The sequence below is a fragment of the Nomascus leucogenys genome, chromosome 14, assembly GCF_006542625.1.
Source record: "Nomascus leucogenys isolate Asia chromosome 14, Asia_NLE_v1, whole genome shotgun sequence".
NCBI lineage: Eukaryota > Metazoa > Chordata > Mammalia > Primates > Hylobatidae > Nomascus > Nomascus leucogenys.
In genome coordinates this window covers 39,957,642-39,985,607 of record NC_044394.1, presented here as the reverse complement: position 1 = coordinate 39,985,607, position 27,966 = coordinate 39,957,642, and the positions used below count along the sequence as shown (strand labels likewise).

Sequence of the window (27,966 nt, the reverse complement as noted above, 5' to 3'; positions counted from 1 at the left end):
GGCCTTTGTCTCTAGCCTCTAGAGAGGTCTAGGCCCCCTGAAGCTGCTTCTCCCTGCTTTAGATCCCTTAGGGGTGACCGGGAGGGTGCTGGGGATGGGGCCGGGTGAATGTTATGGGCCTCACAGCTGCATTGCTTTCAGTCTCACTGCAGCAAACAGCAGCTTGTTTTCTCTAGATCTGTCTGGCAGGCCTTTGGGCAGAAAAGGCAGTTATACCATGTGGCATGGCAGCACCCTCTCCCTCTCAGGCTCAGGCAGACTTGGAGACCAGGCGAGCTGGGACACAGGAAGCTCCATCCGAGGCCACCAGCGGCAGCACTCCGCCTGCCTGTGTGCTAGCACTGCCTCTTCTCCAGCGCAAACTTCTCCCGCCGGCTATGGTGCGCAGATTTCTGAAGGCGCTCAAACAGGCTGAAGGGCCCTTAGTCCCCTTCTCTCCCTTTCCTTCTGTGTCCTCTCCTTACCTTCGCCACTTTGTTCCCCTCCCTTCTTATCCAAACATGCCTTGGAAAGGTCTCAAAAACTCATGCTGAAGGTATAAAATATTCAATCAGTATCTGTTCTGCCCACTGCTGAGCTCATGGGTATATGGGGCACCATTGCAGGTTCTTCTCTGAGAATTCACCAAAGGGACTTCCAGACAGTGGTGTGAAAGGGAGTGTGCACTTTTGCAGTAGAGTGGAGTCTGCAAGCCAAGAGGCCAGAGGAGCCACGCATAGGCTCTGTGTGCAAGGGGAAGCAGTTCCCTCACACGAGTACTGACACTTTTGAGACCACCATGCATGGGTACTAGGATTCAACAGTTAAGTAAATGGACGGCAGGTGGCAGGAGCCATTGTTGCACATAGTGACAAGGAACAGGCAGGCAAGGGAAGGAGGCTAGAGTGATCCACCACACTAGTGTGTTTAGTTGATAGAGACTTTAATAAAGATACATAAGGATACAGAGAGAAGTGTTTATAGATATGTGGTATGCCCAGGTTGTATACACCTCTATTTCCTTGTTCTGTTAGCAGAGAGGGCCTAGAAGCTGTGAGACCCGCGAAGCAATGAGCACACCTGCCATCCAGATCTTGATTTTTAATGGCAGTTTCCAATAAAAGTAAACCAGGGCTTCTGGAGGAAATGATCGATTCTAGGGCTGGGGCAGGAAATATACCCTAAAGGTACGTGAAGCACCTTGCAGCGCCAGGGAGTGCTTTGAGGCTGCACAGGTGCACATGTGGATGGGGGTGTGTCAGGGGGACATGGGAGCCGGCTGAAAAGCTCCCAGTGGCCAAAGCTGGAACACTTTGAGCAACAAAATAAATACTGTAATGTTGGATTATGGTGTAGTGTGGATGTTTGTCCCCTCCAAACCTCATGTTGAAATGTGTACCCCAGTGTTGGAGGTGGGGCCTAGTTGGGAGGCGTTTGGGTCGTGAAGGCAGATCCCTCATGAGTAGATCAGTGCCCTGCCCTAGGTGGGGGCAGCAAGTGGGTTCTTGCTCTGTTAGTTTCCTGGAGGCCTGGTTGTTAAAAAGTGCCTGGCAGCTTCCTTCTCACTCCTGCCCTTCTCTCTGACCATGTGATCTCTGCACACACCAGCGCCCATTTGCCTTCCACCCTGAGTAGAGCAGCACAAGGCCCTCCCCAGATGAGATCCCCAATCTTGAACTTTCCAGCCATCCAGAATTGTGAGCCAAATAACCCCCTTTTTCTTTATAGATGACCCAGCTTCAGGTATTCCCTTATAGCGGCACAAAACAGACTAAGACAAATTATAATCCAAGGTATAAAATCCACAAGTCCATATTGGCATAAGAAAATCATTTAGTAAAGAAATAAATGGGAGAGAAGAAACAAAATGTCCTGTGCAGAATTCCAGGTAATTTATGCAGCTACTCCTTACTTAAGGAGATGGCCATAGCTCCCCACTCCGTGTTGAGTGGTGACTTCCTTCCAGAGAGCACAGGGGTAGGGAGCAGCTCTGCAGCAGAGAAACTGACAGGCACAACCCCAGCCAAGCATTTAAGGTCATCATCAACAGTGATCAGTCGTGAAGCCTTGAAAGGATGGGAAGAGAAGGGGATATCACCTCTATGGTTGTCCTCCCTTAAACACATAACCACAGTCTAGTCATGAGAACAACATCAGACAAACCCAAATTGAGGTGCAGTCTACAACACACCTGATCAGCACTCCTCAGAACCATCAAGGTCACCCAAAACACAGAAGGTCTGAGAAACGCCAAAAGGAGCCTCAGGGGACAGGACACTTAATGTGATGTGGGGTCCTGAGTGGGATCTTGGAGCAGCATGAGGACAGTAGATGCAAGCTGAGGCCACCTGAATCAAGTTGTGCTGAATGAGGTGTGAGCTTTAGTTAATAACAGGTCAGTATTGGTTTATTCATCGTAGCAAATGCACTGCACTGATGTAAGGTATTAATAACAAGGTAAACTGGGTGAGAGATGTAGGAGAACTCTTCACACTCTCTTGTCATCTTTTCTGTGAATCTAAATCTATTCTGAAATTAAAAGGTTATTTAAAAAGTTAAAACACACACACACACACACACAAAAACCTCTAGGCACAGTGTCTGTAGGGGAGCCCTGTTTCATAAGGAGTAGTACCAAAAAAAAAAAAAAAAAGTACCATAGAGACTCGAAGAGAGAGGAAGCCACTCTAGGCCAGGCTGCTAAGAAGGACCTGGAAAGGAGGTGCCAGTGGCCTTGACCTTGAAGGACAGGGAAGACCAGCACCCTGGCCGTGAAGGCCCCAGCAGGTGTCCTGAGGCAGGACTGGGGCCCCAGATCATGAGAGGAAAGCTAGGAAGTGGGGGCTTAGCAGGGAGCCTCACCAGGGGCTTTCTCCCATCTCCCCTGCAGCCTGGGCACCTGCCTGCTGGCCTGTGTGTCCAGGGGGGTCTCTGTTTTCTGCTTCTGCTGAGGAGGGAGACCTGGCAACGGGTGGCCCTTGAGAGACCATGCTGGGGAACAGCTGTGGAGAGTGAAGCCGGCGTCCCTCTTGGGACCGCATGTTCTGTTGTTGTAGGTCGGCCTGTTAAACCGAGGCAGCAGGATCAAGTGGGAACTGCAGACTGACTCGGCCGTCACGGGCGGTGCCAACAGCAGGCAGTCTCCTACCTTCCTGAGTGTGATGTCTGGTCAGACCTGTGCCCAGTCTCCCTCAAGCGGGCCGCCTTCCATAGCACTGCCCACTCACTCTCTGTTCCCAGGAGGCCTTTCCCACCGTATCTGCTGGGTTCTCACTGAGGCCCTTCCCCACATTGTGGCATGCTACCCACCCTGGCATTTGTTTAGCTTGCCTGACTGCTTGGAAGGGCAACCGTCCAGGCCAGGTTTCATCAGTTCTGTTCATTGTTGCATGACAGTTGTCGACACCGCACAGAGCAAGTGTTGGGTAAATATTAATATTTACAAGGTGTGCGGGTGCTGTGGGCAGCGTGGTCCACATTGGGCATGCTGCTGCACTTTTCCAACTGGTGTCCCTATGTATGCGATGGCAGTGATGCATCTCACACTTGCGGGACAGAACATGCCTGTGTGAAAGGGCTGGGTGACTGCGCTTTCTTATCTCCAGCTGAACTCTGTCTCTGCCCTCCCACTTCTTGGGCCTAGCTCTCTCTGTTGGGATCTCCCAGGACAAGTCTCGAGCCTTGTGCCTGGAGCTGCCTTTAAGACATCTGAATCCTCCAAACCTGGCCTCCTTGCCCCTGCATCCCACAAGTGCTCATCTCACAGCAGCCATGTATGCCCTCTCTTTCCCCCAGATCATGAAGTCTGTGGCAGGCACCATGTCTTACTCATCACTGTGACCCCAAGCCTGATGTCCAGTAGATGCCATGGAGTTAAAGGATTTGGAGGATGGTGGCCCTGCCCCGCAGCCCCAGCCCCTCCCCAGCTGCCCCCATCCTCTCTACATGGAACAGTCCTGGCTCCTGCCTTCTGCTCCTGCAGGGCTCACTCAGGGCTCTCATCTGCATGGTTCATCGCTCCCATGAACTGAGTGCCACTTACTCCCAGCCTCCTCCCCTCTGCCCCTTTAAGGGGAGTCCAGCTCTGCGGGAGGAGGACAGCCTCCTGAGGACAGGGCTGCGACTGGGCTGTGGGTTGGTGCCACTGGACAAAGGCATTTCAGGACAGCCGGTGGCATTTAGGGGGAGGGAGGGAGGATGAGGCGGCCCTCAGGCTGTGCATGTACTGCGTTCCATCCCCACTGAGTGGCACAAGGGCCTTGGGAGAGGCTAGGCATTTCTGCTGGTGAGACAGCCAACTCACTCTGTCCTTTCTCCCTGGCCACCGGAGGCCAGTGAGGCGTCCTCAGCCCTGGGCTGTTTCCCAGCAACCCTCCCAGCTCAGACAGCTGGGATGGAACTTGGGGTCTCACTAGCTCCCATGAGCTTTGGGAGCTGTCCACTTGGGGACTCCCCAGGGTTGGGGCTGGAACTGTTTCATGCCCTGGGGGGTGGCAACTTGAGGCTGCCCTTGCAGACGGCTCCTGGCCCTGTCCTGCAGTCTCTTCTTCCACTGATTGGTATCCCTGCATGCCCTCCCCAGCTGAGTCCGTAACTAGTGGTATAGCTCTAAAGGGTCTGTTTTCTATGAAGATAGGGACAGAAATGCCAGAGAAAGGTAGCTGGGGTATTCAGGTACAGAATTTTTGAAAATAAATTTGCCTGTACCTCTTCTCACCCTGGCAACCACCATTCTACTCTCTATGAATTTGAGTACTTTGGGTGCCTCACGTAAGTGGAATCATACAGTATCTATCCTTTTGTGACTGGCTTGTTGCACTTAGCATAGTGTTTTCAAGATTCATCCGTAGTATAGCACATACCAGAATTTCATTCCTTTGTGGCTGAGTTATATGGCAGTGTATGTACATACTACATTTTGTTTATTCATCTGTCTATTGGTGGACACTGGAGTTACTTCCGCCTATTGGCTATTGTGAATAATGCTGCCATGCTACGTGGGTGTACAAATATCTGTTTGAGTCCCTGCGTTCAGTTCCTCTCGGTATATACCTACAAGTGGAATTGCTGAATGAAACAGCAAATCTATAAAGTCCAGTTTAGTTTTTTGAAGAAGCTCCATACTGCTTTCCAGAGTGGCTGCACCACAGTTCCAGTTACTCCATGACCTCACCAACACTGACAGTTTTCTGTTTTTTAACTTATCTCTACCCTAGTGAATGTGAACTAGCATCTCATTGTGGCTGATTTGATTTGCATTTTCTTTTCTTTTTTTTTTTTTGTCTTTTTTTTTTTTCTTAAGAGACAGGGTCTCACTCTGTTGCCCAGGCTGGAGTGCAGTGGTGCCATCACAGCTCACTGCAACCTCGATCTCCTGGGCTCAAGGGATCCTCCCTGCTCCCAAGTAACTGAGACTATAAGAGTACACCACCACATCTGGCTATTTATTTTTTAATTTTTACTTTGAGAGATGAGGTCTCACTATCTTGCCCAGGTTGGTCTCAAACTTCTGGCCCCAAGCGATCCTCCTGCTTTGGCCTTCTGAAGTGCCAGGTGACTTTCATTTTCTAATGACTAATGATGTCAGGCACCTTTTTATGTGTGTCTTGGCCATTTGTATATCTTCTTTGGAGAAATGTATATTCACATCCTTTGTCTATTTTTAATTGTTTTTTGTTGTTGAGTTTTAGGAGCTGTTTATTCTAGATACTAATACTTTATCAGATATATGATTTGCAAGTATTCCCTTCCCTTCCCTAGGTTGCGTTTTCACTCTCTTGGTAGTGTCCTTAGATGTACAAAGGTTTTTAATTTTGATGAAGTCTAGTTTATCTTTTCTTTTTCTTTTGTTGCTTGTGCTTTTGGCATCATATCCAAGAAATGGTTGCTAAATCCAGTGTATGGGGCTTTTTTCCTTGGTCTTCTGTGCATTTTATAGCCTTTGTTCTTGCATTGAGGTATCTGCTCCATTTCAAGTTCATTGCTGCATATGGTGTAGTGTCACGCTTGGTTGGTGGATCCTGCTAGCTGACCATTGTGGTGGGTGAGGGGGATGAAAAACTGTTCTTCCCCAGTTCCCATGCCTCTCCCACCTTCTTCCCATCTACCCCCCTGACCAGTTTTAGGAGGAAGGTGGGCCTTAACTGGGTGAGGGCTCCCAAGGGAAGCTCCTCTGGCAGAGGGCCCTTGGCCATTTGGCGGGGGCCCTGGTATCTTGCTACCCAGGCAGCGGCCGGAGCCAGCAGGCCAGCCTGGCACAGCAGGTGTGAAGAGGAACTTCCTGGTCTTGGCAGCAAGTGAAAAGGGTCCTTGTTTTCTTATTTTCTCCGTTAAAAAAAAAGTAGTTTCGTGGTTCTAACTACGCCTCTGGGAAAGCCCTGAACGGGTCATTTCCTCAGCATCCCACAAAGTCCCTTGTAGCAGAAGGCCCAGCCCACGCACTGCAGCACCAAGGCTGGGGCAAGGCCCACACTGCATTGTTGCTGCTGGCATTAGCAGATGCTGCATATCTTGGAGGCCCCCTCCTGCTAATCCACGAATGCCTCAGAAAGCATGCACTGTCTCTGGGGCCAGAGCCGAATCTTAGAAGAGGGCCTACTTGGGATGGGAGCAGTAGCTCTGCGTCTGCGGTGACACCCACTGTCACATTCCAGTAGAGGGAAGGAAAGGTAGGGCCTCGGGATTTTGGCCCTGGCTGCTTGGTTCCTGCTTCTTCTGTGATGGAGGCGGCATGCTGTGGTGGGCTAGGAGTTAGGAAGCCTGGGCCTGAGTTTCCACATCCAGACGTTAGGGGAGAGGTGGGGTGTAGAGGGCCTTCCAGGCCTGGGTTGGCAGGGAGGCGAGCTCTCTCTCCTGATGGAGCCATGAAGGCCTGTTGAAAGGCCTGGCCTGCTTGCTGCTGAGCCTGTGGTTTCTCCCTGTTATCTGTGCAGTGTTCTGTTTTGTTTTGTTTGAAATGTACAAGTCATTGTCTTTCAGGATATTCACATGGTTATACAACCACCAACACAATCTAATTTCAGAGCATTTTTCATCAACCCCCAAACAAACCCTGCATCCCGTAGCTGCCACCCCCATTCCTCCCCTCCTGCTTCCCGTCTTTATTGATTGGTCTGTCCTGGATGTTTCATGTAAATAGAGTCATGCAGCATCATCTCACAACTTTACCGTCTGCTGGTTGCAGCAGAGTCCTTGGTCCAAGGCTGGGGTGGTGGCTTCAGACCACCATGGCCTTGGTGGCCTAGGTGCTGATCATGCAAAGGCCATTCCTCAGGGGCCTGCATCTCTTTCCAGACAGCTTCTCCACCTCATGCCCTGCAGAGCCTACCACTGTCTGGTCTTTGCACACATATCATCCTGTTAACCCTTAATGAATATGGGATTTTGGTAAAATTGATGGTTTCTATTTTATAAATAAAACATATCTATTACACATATAAGTAAACCAAATATTTATATTATAATTAAATCTATAATATAAATCTAGCAGGGTTGGCTTGTTCCATCATTCAGAAATGTTTACTGAAGCACATATTGGAAGGTGCTGACCTAGGTGTATAGAGTAAATACAAGGAGTTTTATCAGGCACCTTGCGGCTTAGTATGCAGAGCAGTTGGGCAGACCTGTGGGTGGGCCATGGCCTCTGCACAGGGGCTCCCTTCAGGGAGCACAGGACAATGATCCAGGAGGGGAGATGTGCCAGGCAGGCCTCTCTGGCAGGACAGTGATAAAGGAGGCTGCTCTGTGCAGCGGGTAACTGTGGGTCTCCCAGGCCAGCAAGTAGGTCCAGGAGGCGAGGTGGGGCAATTGGTGCAGGGAGCAGAGCTTGGGCTGGGAGCTGTTGGAGCAGTCGAGTTGGGGGTTGGCCTGGCCGGATCTGTGTTCATGAAGAATGGTTCTGGGGCTGTTCCTATTGAACCATTCTGAGGCTCCCAGCGCTGCTGTGCCTAGGAGGGTAGAACCCATCGGCCTCTTCACTGTGTACCAGGTGTTCCCAGCTGGCCGCATCTGACCAGGCCTCCCACGGAACTCCCAGAATCACAGGTCTGAGGCCTCCGTCCTGCCAGTCCCCAGTCTGTATTGGTGGGCAGTGGGAAAGGGCCTGCCCCGCGTGCATCTGCAGCTGGGGAAAGGGGTCAGAAATGTTCTGCAGGTAGCATCTGGGGCCAGGTACTGTTGGCCTGGGGCTCAGCAGAGGGGCAGACCCTGCTCTGCCCTGGAATGTGGCCTTGGAAACCAGCCTCTGGTGCTCCCCAAGGCCCCAAGGCAAGGGCCAGAGAGGCACAGGAAGAATCTGCACGGTACTCAGCTGCCTTTGGATTGACCCTTCGGCTTGGTCCATTGTTTTCAAGAGCCCTCATCAGCCATCTTAGCACAAGTAGATGGCCATGGTCTCTGAGTAGAGGATGTGCCCCCTCCCCTTGCAGGGGACCATGGCCCATGATGCCCAGAGCTCCCTCAGTCCACTGAGCCCTGCCTCTGTGCCCCAGGGTAGAAGACGGAACATGCCCGACACTGTCCTCCCTCCTTCCCAAGCATTCAGGGAAAGTTGTTGAACCCATCATCTTCTGACCACCACCCTTGCCTGGTAAGAGAGTGGTGATGTGCACTAAGAAGCAGCAGGCGGCACGGTTGTGCCATCCCGAGCCTGAGCCCGAGTCCCGCTTCAGCTGTGCAGTATCGTTTGTAGTCTTGTGACAGAAGGGGGTAGATTATCACCCCAAAGGGAAATCTCTAGGCCAAAACATTAGGCCACTTCTCATTCCCCTCCCCTAGCCCCTGGCAACCTCTCCTCTGCTTTTTCTCTATAGGTTGGCCTTTTCTGAACATTTCACCAAGATAGAATCACACCGTGTGTGTCCTTTTGTGACTGGCTTCATTCACTTAGCGTGATGTTTCCCAGGTTTGCTCATGTTGGAGCATGTGTCAGGATTTCATTCTTTTTATGGCTGAATAAAATAATATTCCATTGTATGAATATTGCATTTTGTCTATCCATTTGTCCACTGATGGACATTTGGGCTGTTTCCACCTTTTGGCTATCGCAAATTATGCTGCTACGATATGATTTGTGTACATGTTCAAGTACCTGTCTTCTATTCTTTTGGGTATATATCCAGTAATCAACTTGTTGGGTCATATGGAAACTGTCTGTAATTTTTTGAGGAACTACTAAAGTTTTCCACAATAGCTACACCATTTTACAATCAAAATGAGGCCTATATTTACTACCATTTTACATTAGGGAAACTGAGGCTCACAATTTGCAACTTGCCCAGAATCACAGAGCTAGTGAGTGCAGAGCTAGGACTTGACTCCAAGGGTAGGCTCTTCTTGGCTAGAGAGCTCTGAAACAGATTGCTCAGAGTCTACCTTAGATCTCAGAACTTCTGCAGAGGGAAACAGCTGGGAGAGCAGTGGTTTGTGGCTCCAGCTCTCCCTCCTGTCCTGGGCTGATGGAAGCCCCATGAGCTGGTCTCCCTGGCCTGTGTTGTAGGTCTAGCCTAGGTAGCCCTGCCTGGCCAAAGCTGCCCAGGGTCCTGGGAGTCTCACGGGGGCTGTGTGGCTAGCCCAGGTCATGGGGTGGTCTCCCGGCCCTTCTTGCTGCAGCCAAACTGCTTCTAGGAGCCTGATCTAACAAATCACAAGCCTCTCTTTTGAGGAGGTGCTGGTGACCACCCCAAAAGCCATCAGGTGTAGAATGGGCATCCAACTCTTGGCCCAAAGTCCCTCTGGAGTTGCAGGACCCTCTCTGGGGTCCGCCAGGTTGTAGCATGCAGGTTTCATGTGGGACACCTGAAGGGTGGGGAAGAGTGCAGAATCATGGCTCCCTTCCCAAGGAGGTGATATGACCTGGAATCAGACCTGACACCTGAGGACAGGCATTGGGATGAGGCTCAGCCCAGCCTAGGGGCTGTTCCATGCAGCCCCAGGAGGCTATAGTGTGGAGGATGATTGTGGAACTGCCCTTTGAACCATGAGGACTGTGGAATACACCAGGACTGGCGGTGACGACTGGGAAGAGGGAAGGGAGTTCTGCCCGGTGGGTACCTGCTATGGCCCATTGTCAGTCCCTAGGCGTGGTTGGCCTAACACTTCTCTGAGTTGTGGCACAGAGGCCAGGCAGAGGCTTTGCTTACTCTAGGTCTGCATGGGATCATGACCCATTTTCTGCGGCTCTTTCCAGTTTCCTCGAGGGCTTGGGCTTTGGGGATACCTGTCTGTGGAGAGTGCTGCTCCCTGGGGAGGTCAGCAGCCCCAGAGGGACTTTGGGCCAAAAGTTAAGTGCCCTTTCTACACCTGATGGCCTTTGGGGTAGTCACCAGCACCTCCTCAAAAGAGAGGGGCTTGTGATTTGTTAGATTGGGCTCCTAGAAGCAGTTTGGCTGCAGCAAGAAGAGCTGGGAGACCACCTTTGACCTGAGCCAGCCACACAGCCCCCATGAGCCCTGCTCCTGTGTCGTGCCTCCCAGGATGTGGGTTCCGGGGGCGCCTAGGAACTCAGCTGGTGCTCCCCAAGGGTGTTCCTTCCTGAGAAAACTCTGGAGCCAACCTCCTGAATTGCAAAGAAAGGAGGGGCCTCTCCTTAGACCTGGCTCGAGCAGCCAGACCATGTCTGCAGCACAGCCCACCAACCCAAGGGAGGAGGGAGTTGGTGTTCCTGCCTGGGTGCTGCCTGATCAGGCCATAGCTCAGTGAAGGGCCAGGCTGAAGGCAGGGGCCATGCTGGGCAAGTCTCCACGTGGTCCAGGCTGGCTAGCCCTGCCTACAGTGTCTCTGATAAACTTAGGCATGACCTTATGCAAACAATTGTTAAGTCCAGGGAGGAAAGATGCCAAGGAGAGAGGGGCAAGGGTGCCAGTCAGAGAGGACCAGACTTGTTCTGGGTGGCCCCACAGAGCACCACGTCCCATAACCATTTGGAGCCCCAGCTTGTACATTTGAAAGTCAGAACAATGATGTACCTGCCTCCTGAAGCTGTCATCAGTACCTGTAACTACTCAGGGCCTGGCTACAGTGAGCACCCAGGAAGTGGTGGATACACTTCCTGCTTCTACTGCAAGGCAGTTTCCTGTGTCCTCCCTGGAACGTGCCGAGCCGACTGTCCCTGCCAGAGTGCAGATGAGCAAGGCGACCGCTCAGCCCCAAAGTTTGCGGGCAAAGCTTTTCATACTCCTTAAGTGGGTCACAGTGCGTATGAAAAAATAATAAATACAGTGCACATGGTAGAAATACTGACCGTTTTCCATTTCATGTGCATGTGTGCACTTGTGTGTGTGCTCATCATGGTGTGAATGTGGTGTTCCTTGTGGGTCTTGGTTGGATGAGTTTGTGAAACATGCTGTCTCAGGACCTCAGGTGTGGGGGGAAGTCAGGTTTCACCTTGAAATCCCCTTTCTGACCTTGAGATTTTGGGAGTAATTCTTTGCCCTAGGGGAAAGCCTTTGTTTCTTGGGTCTCTGTTTTCCGGTCTGAGTGAGGGATTAGGGGATAAAGGGAAGACTCCCACCCAGGTCTCACATGCGACTGGTTCTGTAACAGCAGCTGCCTGGAAGGAAGGGCCTCCTGATGATAACGCCAAACAGCCCCTCACCGTATTTCTGCTTACTTTCCTCTTGTTTCCCTCTGGCTTTTAGAAGCTTGCCTTCCCACACTCATGGGGTCAACAAGAAACAAAGGCCGGTTTTCCCAAAAGTGCTCCTGCTTGGGCCAGGGGTGTGGCGGAGAGTCCCCAGTTGGAGAGGCTGCTATAGCAATATTATCCTAACCAGGAAGGTCGCTCGGGCCTCTCACAAGATCCCCTGGCTGCAGTGCACAGAGCTTCCAGCCTCCCGTTGGCCTGTGGACAGAGGACAGGCAGGAGGAGCAGGGTGTGCTCATCTCTTTGGAGAGAAGCCTTAGTCCTGTGTCCTCCTGCCTAAACAATCTGCAGCCTGTAGCAACTCTGCCCTCTTTGCTTGGGTAAGGTGGAGCCCAGAAGAGGACCAGAGGCTCCAGATAGCTGGAGGGCTATGTGGGGGGCTGAACCCATAACTTGGTGACATAGCAGAGTCGATGGCCTACAGAGGGCCGTCTCTTTTTTGGAAAATGAATCAAGCAAAACTAGGTGAAGCTCAGCCTCCTAGGAAACCTGGATTCCTGACCTCTGGAGGTATAGAATTAGGGCAGGGAGCTCATCAGAGTTGCTTTGCTGACAGCGTTAGAGCTGAGGCGTTCCTTCTGGCTGGATTTGGGTTACAGCCTAGATATTTGCCCTTACTCTTGCAGCACAAGATTCAGGCCTACCCAGACGCAGATGGTTGTGTCCTGCCCCCTAGGCAGAGGCAGGGGAGGGGAGAGGTGCTGGCCGAGGGGCTCCCTGGAGCCATTGGTTGAGTCTGTTCCAGTCTGGAAATGCTGCTGAGTGCAGAGCAGCAGGGGGACCAGCTCTGGAACCAGAGTGCCTGGCTCTGAATCCTGGCATGGCTACTGCCTAGCATTGTGACCTTAAATCTAAATTACAGTCCTGTGTTGTTTAATGACAGGCACACATCCTGAGAAATGCATCCTTAGGCAGTTTGGTCCTTGTGTAAATATCCTAGAGTGTACTTACACAAAGTTAGACAGTACAGCTTACTGCACACCTAGGCTTTGTGGTAGAGCCTATTGCTCCGAAGCCATAAACCTGTACAGCATGTACTGTAATATCGCAAGCAGTTATAACACAGTGGCAAGTATTGATGTATCCAAACCTAGCAAAACATAGAGGGCGCTGTTGACTAACACCGTTGTGCGGTGTATGACTACATTAGCTTCTTAGCGGTCTGCTTCCTCGTCTGCGGGATGGGAGTGACAGTAGTGCCTGCCTCATAGTGTGTTCGGAATGTTCAGTGAGAGTATGCCGGGGAAGAGTTTGCAGCAGTGCCTGGTATTCAAGGGCATGGGTGCAAACATGAGCAGCATTGTGCCCTGCGCCTGTGCTGATGCTGTCGTTGCTGCTTCCACCATCGGTAGCGAGGAAGGGGGAACACTGCGCTACTGAGACTTGGAGGGAGCTATTTTCTTTTTATTTTTCTTTTTTAAGTTCAGGGGTGCAAGTGCAGGTTTGTCACATAAGTAAACTTGTGTCATGGAAGTTTGTTGTACAGATTATTTCATCACTCAGATATTAAGCCTAATACCCATTAGTTACTTTTCCTGATCTTCTCCCTCTTCCCACCCTCCCCCCTCTGAAAGGCCCCAGTGTGTGTTGTTTCCCTCCATGTGTCTATGTGTTCTCATCATTTAGCTCCCACTTACAAGTGAGAGCATGTGCTATGTGGTTTTCTGTTCCTGTGTTCGTTTGCTAAAGATAGTGGTCTCCAGCTCCATCCATGTCCCTGCAAAGGATATTATCTCATTCTTTTTTATGGCTACATAGTATTCCATGGTGTGTATATATCACATTTTCTTTCTCTGGTCTATATCATTGATGGGCATTTAGGTTGATTCCGTGTCTTTGCTATTGTGAATAGTGCTACAGTGAACATACATATGCATGTGTCTTTATAATAGAATGACTTATATTCCTTTGGGTATATACCTAGTAATGAGATTGCTGGATCAAATGGTATTTCTATCTTTAGGTCTTTGAGGAATTGCCACACTGTCTTCCACAATGGCTGAACTAATTTACACTCCCACCAACAGTGTATAAGTGTTCCTTTCTCTCCACAATCGAAGGGAGCTATTTTTTGTTTTTATTTTGTTGTTGTTGTTGTTGTTGTTGTTTGAGATGGAATCTCACTCTGTCGCCCAGGCTGGAGTGCAGTGGCACAATCTCGGCTCACTGCAAGCTCCGCCTCCCGGGTTCACGCCATTCTTCTGCCTCAGCCTCCCGAGTAGCTGGGACTACAGGTACCCGCCACCACGCCCGGCTAATTTTTTGTATTTTTAGTAGAGACGGGGTTTCACCGTGTTAGCCAGGATGGTCTCGATCTCCTGACCTCGTGATCCGCCCATCTCAGCCTCCCAAAGTGCTGGGATTACAGGCATGAGCCACTGCGCCCGGCCAAAGGGAGCTATTTTATAGCAGGTCCTCAGTACGTACCTGGACCTGTCTTCCAAGAGTGCTGGTTAGAAGCAGTACATAAATACAATTTAAAAAGTTAGTCCCAAACCCTCATGCAGTGCTAGTGGGAATGTGAGATGGCACAGCCACTTTGGGAAATAGTCTGGCAGCTCCTCAGAGTCAAACATATAGTTTCCATATGACCCAGCACTTCTGCTCCTAGGTACACACCCAAGAGAAATGAGAGCACAGGAACACTGTACAGGAATGTGCATAGCAGCACTATACACAGTAGCCAAAAAATGGAAACAGTCCAAACGTCCATCAACAGATGAATGGATAAACAAAATGCGGTGTAGCCACACAATGGAACGTTATTCAGCTGTAAAAAGGATTGAAAGACTGACACATGCTGCAATGCGGAGGAACCTTGAAAATATGCTAAATCCTTGAAAATATGCTAAATGGAAGCCAAATTTTTCCATTTATGCAAAGTATCCAGAAGAGATGCATCCACAGAGGCAGGAAGCAGGTTAGCAGTTGTTGAGGTGGGGGCAGGTGTCAAAGGGAAGTGACTGCGAATGCTCCAAGGCTTTTCAGGGGGTGATGGAAATGTTCTGCACTTGATTGCTGAACAGCTCTGTGAACATGATGCTAAAAGCCATTGAACTGTACACTTTAGGTAAATTGATTGTAAATTATATCTCAATAAAGCTGTTGTTAAAAAGAAAAGTTAGGCCGGGGCGGTGGCTTCACGCCTGTAATGCCAGCACTGTGGGAGGCTGAAGCAGGCAGATCAGTTGACGTCAGGAGTTCGAGACCAGCCTGGCCAACATGGTGAAACCCCGTCTCTACTAAAAATACAAAAACTACTATAAAATACAAAAATACAATACTAAAAATACAAAAATTAGCTGGGTGTGGTAGCATGCACCTGTAGTCCCAGCTACTTGGGAGGCTGAGGCAGGAGAATCGCCTGAACCCGGGGGATGGAGGTTGCAGTGAGCTGAGATCACACCACTGCACTCCAGCCTGGGCAACAGAGCGAGACTCCATCTCAGAATAAAAAGAAAGAAAAAGAAAACGAAAAGTTAATACCAGGATTAAATAAAAATGAGATCATCTGATTAAGAGCAGGAAGTTTTTTTTCCCTCCTCCATGGAAATAGATTGGGCTCTGGAGTTAAAATTTTCCCTTCTTTGATAACTGTTATTTACCCCCATTTGCTCTCCTTTCTCTGTGTGTGATAGGGTTAGGTGATGCCTGCCTCACAGTAAGTAATATTGAAGAGGGCATAAAAAGGAGTGTAACTGTGAAATCTTGACACACAGGTAGTTAATACATGCTAATTTCCTTCAGTCCTGGCACAGCTTGGTATGTTTTTGCCTTTTATTAATGCTTCTGAAATCCTTTTTGGAAGGAAGTAGAACCCTCACTTTGCACATGAGGAAACTGAGGCCCAGAGAGGTGGAGAGGTGGAAGGCATTGTTTCATACTCAGTTGGTGAGGCTGAGACACAACCACGTTCAGTGGCAGAGCAGGGGCTTTGTTCGGCTGGGGGCCAAGTGCCCAAACAATTACTGTGTAAGAGGGAAGAGTGGGCTTCAGGGACAGTGAGCAATTTGGTGACACTGAACCCTGGAACAGTGGCCTCAAAATGGGGCCTGTGCCTCCAGGGGGCCAGTGGATGATCCCTTGAGAAGAAAACTTTGGAATTTCTGTTGATATATTCCATCTAACATATGTCTCTATGTGTGTGTGTGCACACGCATGTGCACTCATAATAGACTGGCACCATGGTATGGATACACAGCTCATCCAGGGCCTGCACTGTCAGCATTTTGAGACCACGGTCCCAAGGACCAGGGTGGGAGTCAAAGACCAGAGAGGAAGGGCCACCTTAGGAAAGCCCCTCTGCCTCCACAGTGGTTCCTCCAGGATGGCTTCTGACACTCCGGTAACAAGTGCACTGGCCACTTTACCATTTCATGTCATCCAGTCCTCACTGTGGTCCATGGAGTTTCCTCAGCAAACAAGAGAGTCGACCTCAGAGAGACAAGATGCCTTGTCTAGGGAGGTGGAGGTGGGGTGCGCTTTTGCATGGGGGTGTTGGGCTCAAGAGGGAAGTCAGAGCAACCCTTCATTTGCCCAGAGGGTTCAGACAGGCACCTGCACCATGCCAGGATGCCCAGGATGAGAATTTCTGTCAAATAGAATAAAGGGGCTGGAGCTGGAGAGAGGAGATTGGGAAAGCCAGGACCCCCACCTTGGGCAGGAAGGCCCACCTGTCCTGTGGCTGTGGCCTCAGCACTCAGTGTGGGCCTCCCCGACCAGAAGGTGGCAGGGGCTTGGATCCAGGCTTCCTGGACTAACATAAAGATGGGGTCTGAGGCTGCCTCCTCTACCCTCTCCTTCTCAAGAAACACCCACTGCTTGGTTGCAGAGCATCCCCACCCATCTCCCCTTCCTAGCTCCTTCTCAAGGACCCTCCAAGAGTGTCTGGAAGAGACACCCGCAGGCCACTCCACTGATGGAGAGCACTGAGCTGGGCTTGAATGTGGCTCCTCCTCGTGTCCCCCCAGGGTCAGTGCTGAGGCAGGATGCCAATGGTGTATGCTGAAAGGGTGAAGCCACTGAAGGAGGCTTCCCTGTGAGCCCAGCCTCCATCCCACCTGCTGTGCCAGCTCCATTCTGAGCTGGACCCACGGGGGATGGCTGAGTCCAGAGACCCCACAAGGAAAGGCCTCTTGGACCTGGACATTTAACCATGGAGAAAAGAGCCAGCAGCCATGTAGGCAAGGGCTCTGCAAAGCCAGCAGCCCTCGGGTCTGACTCCTGCAGGCAGGCATCAAGGGGTGTAGAAAGAGGTGGCAAGTAGGTCAGAGGAAGTAACAGGAAGATCACAGGAGCTTGAGGTGGAGGGACGAGGAGGTTGCACCTAACCTGTGTCTGAAAGGAAGAAGGTCGGGGGTGTGGAGAGTGGTTGGTCTGAGCTCAGCGTGGGCACCAGACCCAGCATCCTGCTCTTCAGACCAAGCCCCCATTGACTGTCAGCAAGGAGCTTGAGGCTGGATGGTGGTAGGAACCTTCTAGACCTCTGGGTGGAAGGCATCCCAACTGCAGGCCACCCCTCAGATGGATCGGAAGCATCTTCTGCTTCTTCAAGATGAGAACAAGGAAATGGTGGGCTGTTGGGGGTGCTCAGTGGAGAAGCCAGCAGCTGTCCATTAGTGGGGTGGAGTCAGTGCGGAGTGTGTTAAGGACAGGGGCACCCCTGGTGTGGTGGTAACCATGGCAACCCATCTGCCCTCCCAAAGCATCCTTAGGTTGGGAGAGTAAGAAAGAGGCCAGAGGGTACAGGGCTAAACAAGTCATCTCCATAAAGGTCCTCTTGCCCAGCCCTTTGCCTCAGTAGGGATTTCTTAAAGGCTTCCTTTCCTGCTTTTGGTTTTCTGTCCCTAATTTCAGTGTGTAACAGCTTTTGCTGTAAGAAAAAAAGTTGCTGTTTGCCATGCCAGAGCTGGCGTGGCAGTGTTTGCTGGGCTCTGCTCTGGCCCTTGGAAGGTGCCGTGGGCCAGGCTGCCAGGCGTGCTCCTTGGCTGCCTCTGAAGAAGACACAGTGCATCCACCCCACAGCCTGCTCTCAAGGATGTGGCTTCTCTCTGGCCCCCTCCTTGCCTCTAAAAATAACCCTGCTATTTTGAAACTGCCTCCTCTGGAGCTTTTTCTTGCTTCTCTGTGGGATCAGCAGCCCTTCTGAGACCAGGATCTCGGCTGCCCCTGTCACCGCAGCTGTCCCCATCCTGTCCTCCCCTGCATATCCCCTCCAGTGCAAGTGGGATGTCGCTATCCACGTAGGAGGGATGTTTAGCTGGGTGTCCTCTGGAGAAGGCCAGGCCTGTCCCCGTCCTCCCTGGGATGGGCACAAAGAAAGAGGAGCTGGGGCTGGAGTGAGGGAGAGCACTCCTAGAGGCCCCACAGGCTGGGAGGGTCAGGAATGGCCTGGGGCTGTGGGACGTCTGTGGCCCCATTGGCTGGCCTCTGGGTGACTCTCTGCCGCCTTCTTGCAGCCCACGACCCTGCCTCAGGGCACCATCAACATGAACCAGTGCACAGACGTGGTGGATGGGGAGGGCCGCACAGGCCAGAAGTTCTCCCTGTGTATTCTGACGCCTGAGAAGGAGCATTTTATCCGGGCGGAGACCAAGGAGATCGTCAGCGGGTGAGTATGCTGGCACTGTGGAACAAGGCGCCACCACCTGCCACCGGGCCAACACCAAATGGGCCGCCTGCCCCTGTGGCAGTGTTGATGTTGTCTGCTTCCCCGTGTGCCTCTATTCCTGGGCTCTGTCTCTGTTCTCACCACTGCCATGTGCTGAGCACAGCAGAAATCAGGACATCCACCATTCCACCTGCAGCCTCTGGGGGCCCCTCTTTGCTCTGGCCACCTTACCCTCCTCGGGCCTCCCCACCTTTGCACTCACCACACCCCCAACTCACCTGCCCCTCCACCTGAAAGAGGATCAGTCCCTGAAGCACATGACCTGGGCACACCCTCCCCCAGTCTCGGGTGGCTGCTCCTCCTTCCAGCGCTGGTGCTGGGCTCCACCACCTATGAAAGCACCAGGTTATCTGCTGTGTCCATGTGTGTCTCCGTCAGTGGTAGTGGGGGTGGGAGGTGTCTCAGTCACATCCCCAGCACCTCACACCCGGGCCACTCTGCTGCCACTGCACAGATTGGTTTCTGTGAGTGGAGAGAATGGGTAAGTCTCTCGCTCACCCAGGTCCCCTGAGAGTGGCGGACTGGCTCAGGCTGAGAGAGCCCACAGTCCAGGGGCCTGAGTGCAGTGCTGAGCCCAGGGCAGCATCTGCCTTCCCAGAGCTCCCAGTCTAGCAGGAGACTCTGCTACCCGCATGGCCTGGGCCTTGGTGAAAAGCCGTACATGGTCCGTGCAGGTGAACAGGCTCATTGGGCCTGACAGGAGCTCACAAACTGGATCTCCGAGAATCCCTGTCTTGCTTAAGGCTGAGAAGGAGGCACATGAGTCTTAAGAATCTCTGGGAGAAAGTAAACCTGGGGCTTGCTGGGCCAGGCTGACTGTAGCAGTACAGAGTAGAGGCAATCAGGAATACGAAGCCCTTGAGTTTGAACACACAGATGACTCGGAGCACCAGCTTTGCTTTAGCCTCTCAGCTGCAGCCTTGCCAAGCCTGGTGAGTGAGCACGGCTGGAGGTCCAGGGCCACATGGCAAGGTGTCCAGGAGCCAGTGCTGGGCCCCGGGGGCACTCTCTGCGGGGGTGTGTTCTCCCCTAGAGTCCTCCCCTGGAGAGAGGCAGGTTTGCATTTCTGAGCACCTGGAGCCGAGCTGGAGGAGCACTTGTGTCTCCCCCAATCTTAATCCAGAACCATATGATCAAGAATGTCAAGGGCTTCTGAAGAACCCTCATGGTATAGTCGAGGAGACCCAGGGCCTGGAGACGAGAGCCTGGCCAAGGGCACCTTCTGCACTTTCTGGCTCACACCTGTTGCTGCTGTTGGCTGGGCAGGACACAGCCGAGGCTTCCTCTGCCCAGGTGGCTTCCCTAGGAAACCCTCACCCTTTCCACAGGAGCTGCGTCCCAGGGAGGGTGTGGGTAACAGGTTGGATAGATGGGAGTCCTGGGTCTCCAGGGCAAGCTGAGGAGGGTCTGGAGCAGGGTTGGTTCTAGGACCAGCACAGAGAGGTATGTGTTGTACCATGTGGTATTAGGAGAGGGTGATGTTTAGTATTTGGACTGCCTCCAGCAGGCAGCCTAAGTCCTGCCAGAGGTCCTCACTCCATCCCAAGCCCCTCTCCTGGGTCACTTCTCTGCTCTCTTGTGTTGCATGTTCAGGCTTGCCATACCCATGCAGCTTGGGTAGACAAGATCGTTAATGGACCAAGGTACCGGGTGCACATGCCATCTGGGCCCCACGTGTGTGGTGGCTCAGTGGCATATCCAAAGCCAGGATAAGCTGCCTGAGGCTCCTCCCCTTCCCCTCGCCCTGGTTGTGGGCCACGTTAGTTCGTGTCCAACAGGCAGGTTCTCACGTGGTATAACCTCGTGATCCGCCCTCACCTTCCCACAAGCTGGGCTGCTCAGCTGCGTGAGGAAGTCAGGCGTGGCCTGTGCACCCTGGGGACAAGTGCTTTTGCCTCCTTCTCCCATTCCTCTGTCTCCTGCCCTTGCTGACAGCCCCCTTCCTCTGCTCCCTCTCTTGCTTCCCTCTGTTGCCCATTATAACTCCTCTTCCCAGTAACCCATCCCTGGGCTCTGGAGCGCCACTGTGGATCTGAGCTCTCTGATCACATCAAAGCTGGTCCCTAAGGAGGTGCAGACACTTCCACCAGGCAGCTGGGAGCAGGGTGGGTTGGGGACAGTCCCACCCAGTCTTCTTCCCAGGTCTTCTCTGCATAGCTCTGACAGCTGCATGGGCTGCCGGGTCTCTCCTGGGCCTGGGTAGAGGAAGTTGGCAGCTCTTTCCAGTTCCCACTTCCAGGATTCTGGGCCACACTTTATATAGCTCTTTTAGACAAGGTGGGTTTGGGTAGGAGTTGGCAAGGGAGCTCTTCTGTGCTCTCAGCTGAGTGAAGTCTGGGCTTCTCTTCTCCCTGCCCTGCCTTTTAACCTTACCCACTCCCCCATTCTCACTCATCCGGGCTCTGCTGTCCCCATCTGGGGAGCCCCAGCACCTACCAGTCCCATATTCACATTCACCCGTCTCCTCTCTTCTTGGGGTTTGTTTTGTTAACATTTATAACACATCTGGATGATGTTAGATGCTTCCTATTGGGCTTCCTTGAGAAATCCAAGTGCAGAGGACACATTCCATCATCTGTTCCTGGACCCTGCATCTCTGCGACTCCAGCCACAGACTCCAGTCTGAACAGAGATTAAGATGTATAATGGGACTGAGGCCACATGGGACACCTGCTGTCCTGACTCCTCCCGAGTCCCAGGCTTGCTGGAGCCAGCCCAGGAGAGCTCAGCAGCTCCACGTAGTCAGCAGAGCACCTGCGGTGCAGCCTTCTCCCCTCCCCTCCAGGTTCCATCCTGCAAGGCCATTAGTCATTGCTGACTGATGGAACCTGAGCCAGTCTGCAGGGACCTGGGGTACCTGGCAGGATTCTGCACCTCCAGCGTGCCCCACACCTCGGTGAAGTTTTAAGTGCAGCCTTCTGCAGGCACAGTCCCTCAGAGTGGTCAGAAGAAGTGGCAGCTGCCATGGCAGACTGGAAGGGCAAACCTCTTTAATCCCATATGGCTTGTGAACATCCCGGGTTGTATGAGCGAGGCCCTCTCCTGGGACCTCTCCTCCCAGCCAGCCTTGATGAGAAGTGTGACCAGGGAGGAGAGGGGCTCAGGACCCTCAGAAGGCCTGCCTGTCTGCTGGCTTTGCAGATAGTCACAGCCTCCTTTCTTGTTTTGGGGCCATGGAGGAATGACCCACAGAACCTGTGGCTTGGGTCTCTGGCATTGCAGGTGTTTCTTCATTCTCTCAGCAAATCGAGCATCACTGGCTGTGGGCTGAGCTGGGCTGAGGGTGGCCCCTCAGCTCTGTTGCTGTGGTTCCGTGCATTAAGCCTGGCCTCTGCCGCCACCAGCTGTCAACAGCACACCCATCCTGAGGCTGTCTCAGAAGCCAGTGACTGTGACTGACCCTTCCTTTGTCTGTTTGTCCCTCCTTCTCTCCTTTCTTCATTTTCTCATTCCCTCTCTTCCTTTTCTCCTCCCCTCCCTCCTCCCCATCCTCTTCCTCTCTTCCCTCCTCTATCCCTTTTCCCCCTCCCCTCCTCTCCTCTCCTCTCCACCTCAAATTAAAGAAATTCCTCTGGGCACAGAAGACTCGAGCCCTTCTCCTGCCCCAGGCTCAGTGTGCTGCTGGGTGCTGCACCCGTGTGATCTCTAGCAGGGTGCAGCAGTACAGACCCTCCCATCCCCAACCCTGGGCCCAGGCTGCCAGCAGGCCCAGCGTGGACCTTGGTGCTGAAAGAAGACCTGGAGCAGTGTCTTCTGAGGCTCCTTCCACTCTGGAGAGGACACTAGGGCTGCCCTTGCACCACCAGGCCCAGGGCTGGAGCTGGGGCTTCAGAAGCAGGACCTACACTGCCCTCTGCTCCTCCCACCCCCGTCCTCCAGCCCCCACAGGACTGGCAGGCAGCTCTGGCAAGGCAACTGCTGTTCCTTTGTCTGTTGTAAAATTCTGTATGGTGGAAGTAGTTGTGCCATGATCTGATCTAGCTCCTGATTTCAGAAATGAGAAGATTGAAGCTCCTAAGGGGCCAAGAGCCACCCAAGATTGTGGTGGGATGGTGACAGAGCCAGATCCAGAGTCCTCCTGCTGGCAGCGCCTGCTCTTGCTGTGCTCCCTTGCTGCACCCCTGGTGTCTATCAAGAGTGAACTTCCCACACACAAGCCCTGATGGGGTCCCCGGGCAGCTCTGCCCAGCCTTCCTCAAAGCCAGGGTGCCCAGCACCCTCCCTCTGCGGGGACTGTGGGAGTTCAGCAACCCCCCACACCCCAGTCCCTCAAGAGGACCCATTGTGGGAACTTGACCAGCACAGGTCCTAGATTTTCGCCTCAGGGCCAGCACCTGCCTCTGTAGCCCTAAATGGGCACAGCTCGTCTGTGCTCTCACCAAGCCCACTCTGGGAGAGCAGTGTTAGGGCAATTCCAAGCCCTGGAGACAGGGTCAGTAATGGAAGTTACACGTCCTGTGCTCTGAGGCCATGGCCAGGCCGGGCCTCTCTGCCAGCATGGAGTCTGTGTCGTGTCCTGAGCCTGCTGTGGGTGTGGCAGGGTCATCGTCCAGGCTTGCTCTGTGGCACGTCTGGCCCCAGCATAGCAGTCTGTCGCTGGGGACAATGCCCTGCTCTCCTCCTGGACCACCTGGCAAGGACCGGGGCTCCTAGTCCCCGAGCGCCAGGGTCTTACCTGGTACTTGTTTCCTTTTCTCTTCCCAGGTGGCTGGAGATGCTCATGGTCTATCCCCGGACCAACAAGCAGAATCAGAAGAAGAAACGGAAAGTGGAGCCCCCCACACCACAGGTAGGCAGTGGGTTTGCCAGGTGGCATCCCCTCAGTGGAGCCAGGGCTTGGGAAGAAGTGAGGGCTCCCTGGAGGTTAGAGGGTGAGGACACAGTCAGGCCAGGGCTGAGGCAGTCACCAACTCTGCACATCCTTGCAGTGGGCTACAATCTGCAAGATCCTCACTGAGCCACAGGGGAACCACAACAGGGACAGGGTGGCCTGCTAGTGTGCTCTGGGGCTGCCCAAGGGAAGTTTCCAGCCAGCTAGCAGTACACAGCTGTGACCCCTCCCGTCGCTTTCCTGCTGGCAGTTGGGGAGGGGCAGCACAGGCAGCCTGCAGCCACAGTCAAAAGGACTCTGCGCCCACAGATGGCCCTGCAGGCAGCTGGATGCAGTAGGATGGGGAGGAGAGTCCTGGAGTGGTATGGCCCATAAGGAGCTCACAGGGGCCCTTGCTGCAACTCCCATGTGACCTGAGCAGGGTGTGGCTGACTGGGGTGGTCCCTCAAGGCCCAGTCCTTCCCCACAGGCCATGATCCTCCTTCCCTCCCTGGCCAGTGTGCAAGGCTCAGGGCATAGAAGGGTCCTACAGCGCCTTACCACACTCCCCATGTTCCTGGGGCCATGGGGGAATGAGGTAACCTTTTTTGAGCCTCAGTTAATCAACTTGCAAAGCAGGCCTGTTGCTGCCTAATCGCCAAGATTGTTGTGAGCATGAAAGGAAGTTTTGGACCTATTATAGGTTCTCAGTAAATGTAATTCCTTTCCCTCTGTACCATACGCTACTGTTCCCAAGTGCTTTGCCTTGTCCTGAGCCTCATAGTCACCCCGAGAGGGAGCAGGGTGGGGATGGGGGTCCCTCGGGTATCACAAGGCCAGAGGCCCACAGAAGTGAAGAGAGCCAGCCCACGGGCTACAGAGGTCAGGGGGCATGCGCTGGCCTGGGTCCCTTTCTCTCCTCAGCCCCTTGGGCTGCTCTTGGATATACCTGCCCTGGGCTGCTGTATTGGCCCTCCTGCTGCTGGAGTCAGCCTGGGCCACTCTCAGCCCATGGTCATCCACCCTCCATCCTGGAGTCAGGGAGGCAGGTGGGGGACACCCAAGCCAACATGCGCTGGAAAGGAGATGTCGCCAGCAAGAAGTCGGCGAAAAATACAGAGTTCCTGGGACTGAAAATGGAGCTTCCTGCTGGGCAACAGCAGTTAATACGTAAATCCCCCAAAGCTTCCCAGTTTGAGAGAAACAAAAAAATCACAGGCAGAATAACAGCATTTAGGGTTACACTGCGTTTCCATGGTGATGCCTTGGAAACAGTGCAGAAGCAGAGCTCCTGCCTCTAATAAGGTAATTCCAAGTGCAGAAGCCGCTCTCAGCCCAGTCCAGGGAACTTGCTTGCTCTCCCTCCCTCATGACACCCACCTCCCCAAAACAGCTACCCATGACCAAGCTTCAACTTTTTTGTTGGTAGAAGGAGCCACATGGTCCCAGGGTGGGTAGGTTACCCACTTCACTGAGGGTCTCTTAGAGTCTGGAGCACAGGGTTCCTAGCCTTCTGCACTCAGCCCCATCCTAAGACAACCTTGCGGGGTCTCTCCTTTCTACCCTTTGGTCCCGAGAGCATCCCATTTGAGGCTGCTTGTTTCCAGAAGCTTTGAATTTTAATCAGAGGCCATCTCTTTGTCAAGTCAGTCTTGTGGGGTGATGTGGGGGCACTGCAGAGGAGCAACAGGGACCATGGTTGAGATGGGATCTTTGGGCAGGCCTCCCCTCTGCATGCAGCCTGATGCTAAAGGCATTCTCATGGCCTAGGGTGGGGCTGGGGGTAAACCTCACACCTTCAGAGCACCTGGAGAGGCGAGAACCCAAGACCCTACACTTCTTTCTCCATGGCCCAGTGTTGGCCCAGGAGAGTTTCAGATTGAACCAGTGGAGAGCTTGAAGCGTTGGCTGCCTGTTGTGCCCAGTAAGAATCAGCTTCTCCCCTTAAGGAACTCAGATGGGACCTTCTGGAAGATTCTGCTTCCAGAAGTTGGGGCCAAGGATCGCACTGCAGGAGCAGCAGACAGCCTTTCAGCTGAGGGCGGGAGTCTCAATAGAGTCTAGGGCTGGGAGAGGAGAAGGGCTTGGCCCTGACCAGAGTTTCTGAAGCCTGTGGCCTGAGAGGCATGGGCTCCAGGCAATAAAGGAAAAAGCCTGGAGCAGAAGGAAACAATGACCCATGTAGATGTGAAGGGCAGAAGGATGGAGACAGATGGGAAGCCCAGAGCTGTGTTTCCAGCCAGGTGTGCAGGCCCCGGGTCTCCACTCCTCTGGTGGAGCTGAGGGAGGCCCGCTCCTCCATCTCCCAGCCCCCCAGGTTCTTCTGCTTTTCTCCGGCTTTCTTCTGAGTTCAGTGTGAGCCCAGCCAGCACCACCGGGCCCACATGTGTGTCTCCTTCCTTAAGAATCCTGTTTTTTACTGGGGTGTCTACTGTCACCCCCACTCCAAGTTAGAATTCTTCCTTCCCATTGGTTGCCATGCTCCGTGTTCCTGCTAGGGAAGTGGGGAGCCTTCTGAAACCCCTGCAGAGAGAGGCCCTGCTTGGCAAGCAAGGCTCTAGAGCAACTTGTGCTTTGGGGAAGTGCTGCTGCTGGGGTGGGCAGTTAGGGTGGTTCTGCATCCAGCACAGCTGCTGGTTTCCCATGGGTAAGCAGCCCAGGATGCTGTGCTTGGTGCAGGGACAGGTGGTCCTGGGGCGGTATCCCCTTGGGTCATTGGAGCCCTTGGGAAACTTGTCGGGAGAAACCTTCACTGTTTGCTTCCGAGAAGCTGGCTTCTTCTGAGGGGAGCCGTCAGCCTGGGAGTCTGTCTGCTGGCAGCCCTAAGCTGAGTAGGTGGTCAGGTGTGCGTCCTGGATCCGTGGGAAGAGCCTCCCTGCCTTTATCCTGTCCGTGAGGCCTGGAATCCTTGCAAAAGTGCCAACAGCTTTGGACCCAGAGCCCCACCCAAGGCAGTGCCCCACCACCTCATGGCCTTCCTGCTTCTGGAGCACATGGTGGAAACACTCAGACCCCCATGCTGCACCTCACTGGCTGTGTTCACGTGGGCCTGCTGCCTCTTCTCTCAGCCCCTGCGGCCTCCCTTGAGAGGTGGGTGGGTGAGACTGGATGTATGGATCCCAGCCAGGCTATTGATAAATAGTCTGGTGGTGATGCTGCATCTGCAAGTGTGCGCGCACACATGCATATAAAGAACCTGTGTCATCTGCAATCCTCTCCAAGGGCCCAAGCCAAAGAGGGACTAAGGTGGGTTTCTAAAAATGAGGCTTGGCCATCAGGATGGGAGTGGGAAGTGGGCACTTGTATATCATGCTGTTGTCTTCTGCGAGAGAGCTGAGATGTGCTTCACTTTTGGAGAGGGGCCAAAGCCATCCTGTTGGCAGCCCTCTGGGAAGGGTTGTTGGGGCCCAGGATGTGACCTGGCACTGCGGAGAAGCTGGGGATCACAGCCCTGCGTTGTCTGGATTCTGTGTTTGCAGAGTTGAGTGAGGGTTCTCTGCCCAGGGACTGGACTCTGCATCTGCCTAAATACCTGCCCCACTAACACTTCTCCCTCGGAGCAATACCACTTCCAGAACCTGGAGAGATTGGGGATTGACACCTTTTCCATCTGGGCTACTGGCTTGTATCTAGCTTGTGCGTGTGTGAGCTTGTGAGTGTGAGAGAGCAAGCATGTGCACATGAATGTGTATATGCATTTGTGGGTGTGTGCCTGTGTGCAGATTCAAGTGGGGTATTTGGTGTCTTTGTGTGTTCTGTCTGCTATAATAAAATACCACAGGCTAGTCAGCTTCTAAATAATAGCAATTTTTCTCACAGCAGGCTGGTTAGTCCAAGATTAAAGTGCTAGTACTTTGGGTGTCTGGTGAGGGCCCCCTTGCTGGTCCTCACATGTTAGAAGGGGCAAGGCAGCTCTCTGAGGCCTTTTCTATGAAGGCACTAATCCCGTACATGAGGGCTCCACTGTCATGACCTAATCACCTCCTAAAGGCCCCACCTCCTGATACCATCACCTTGGGAATTAGGATTTCAACACATGAGTTGTGGGGAGACACAGACATTGAAACCGTAGCATTTAGTTTGCATCTGACGACTCTTTCCTTCACATAGCGTCTGGGCACTCCATTTTAGCTTCTTAGGAGCAAAAAGCAGAGGGTGGGTAAGGCCACAGGGCTGGCCCAGACTTGGGCGCTGTGAACTTGTTCTTGCATTCACCGTAGGGAGCTACAGATGATGCTGGACCTGTCTCGAGGGTGTGTTCTCTTTCCTCACTCCGTTCTGTGTCACTTTATTTGAGTCTTGGATGTCTAGGAATGACAGACTACAAAGCAACTACTGTGGTCTCACTGTTATGGGGCAGTATCTGAAGATTCCAGGCCCCTGACATTGTGTAGCTGGCCCGGGTGCCCCCTATAGCTGGGCAGCCAGGACCTGTGACCCAACCTGAGCTGTGTGCTCCTGCACTTTCACAGACACCACTTTCTCCTCCTCCAGGAGCCTGGGCCTGCCAAGGTAGCTGTTACCAGCAGCAGCAGCAGCAGCATCCCCAGTGCTGAGAAAGTCCCCACCACCAAGTCCACACTCTGGCAGGAAGAAATGAGGACCAAGGACCAGCCAGATGGCAGCAGCCTGAGTCCAGCTCAGAGTCCCAGCCAGAGCCAGCCTCCTGCTGCCAGCTCCCTGCGGGAACCTGGGTTGGAGAGCAAAGAAGGTGAGTGGGGGCCAGGCTGACTTGTATGCACTGGAACGGCCCTCCCTCCCATCAGAGCTGGCCCTGGGGATTCAGCCAAGGCCTGTAGAGCCCAGTTGCAAGCCCTGGACCTCAATTCCCTTTGTCTATCAGCCCTGTGGGTAGCACCTGGCCTG

At 53.1% G+C, this 27,966-nt stretch overlaps 1 protein-coding gene across 6 annotated transcripts in view; it reads left to right on the top strand.

Moving 5' to 3' along the window:
* The window catches only part of MPRIP (myosin phosphatase Rho interacting protein), a 146,069-nt gene that overhangs the window by 68,926 nt on the left and 49,177 nt on the right, over positions 1-27,966 (top strand). For all 6 annotated transcript variants that reach the window (XM_030827816.1, XM_030827817.1, XM_030827812.1 and 3 more), the window contains exons 4-6: positions 18,079-18,230; positions 22,995-23,079; positions 27,595-27,811. In XM_030827816.1, the coding sequence (XP_030683676.1) occupies positions 18,079-18,230; positions 22,995-23,079; positions 27,595-27,811 (454 nt within the window). The remainder of the gene's footprint in view (positions 1-18,078; positions 18,231-22,994; positions 23,080-27,594; positions 27,812-27,966) is intronic.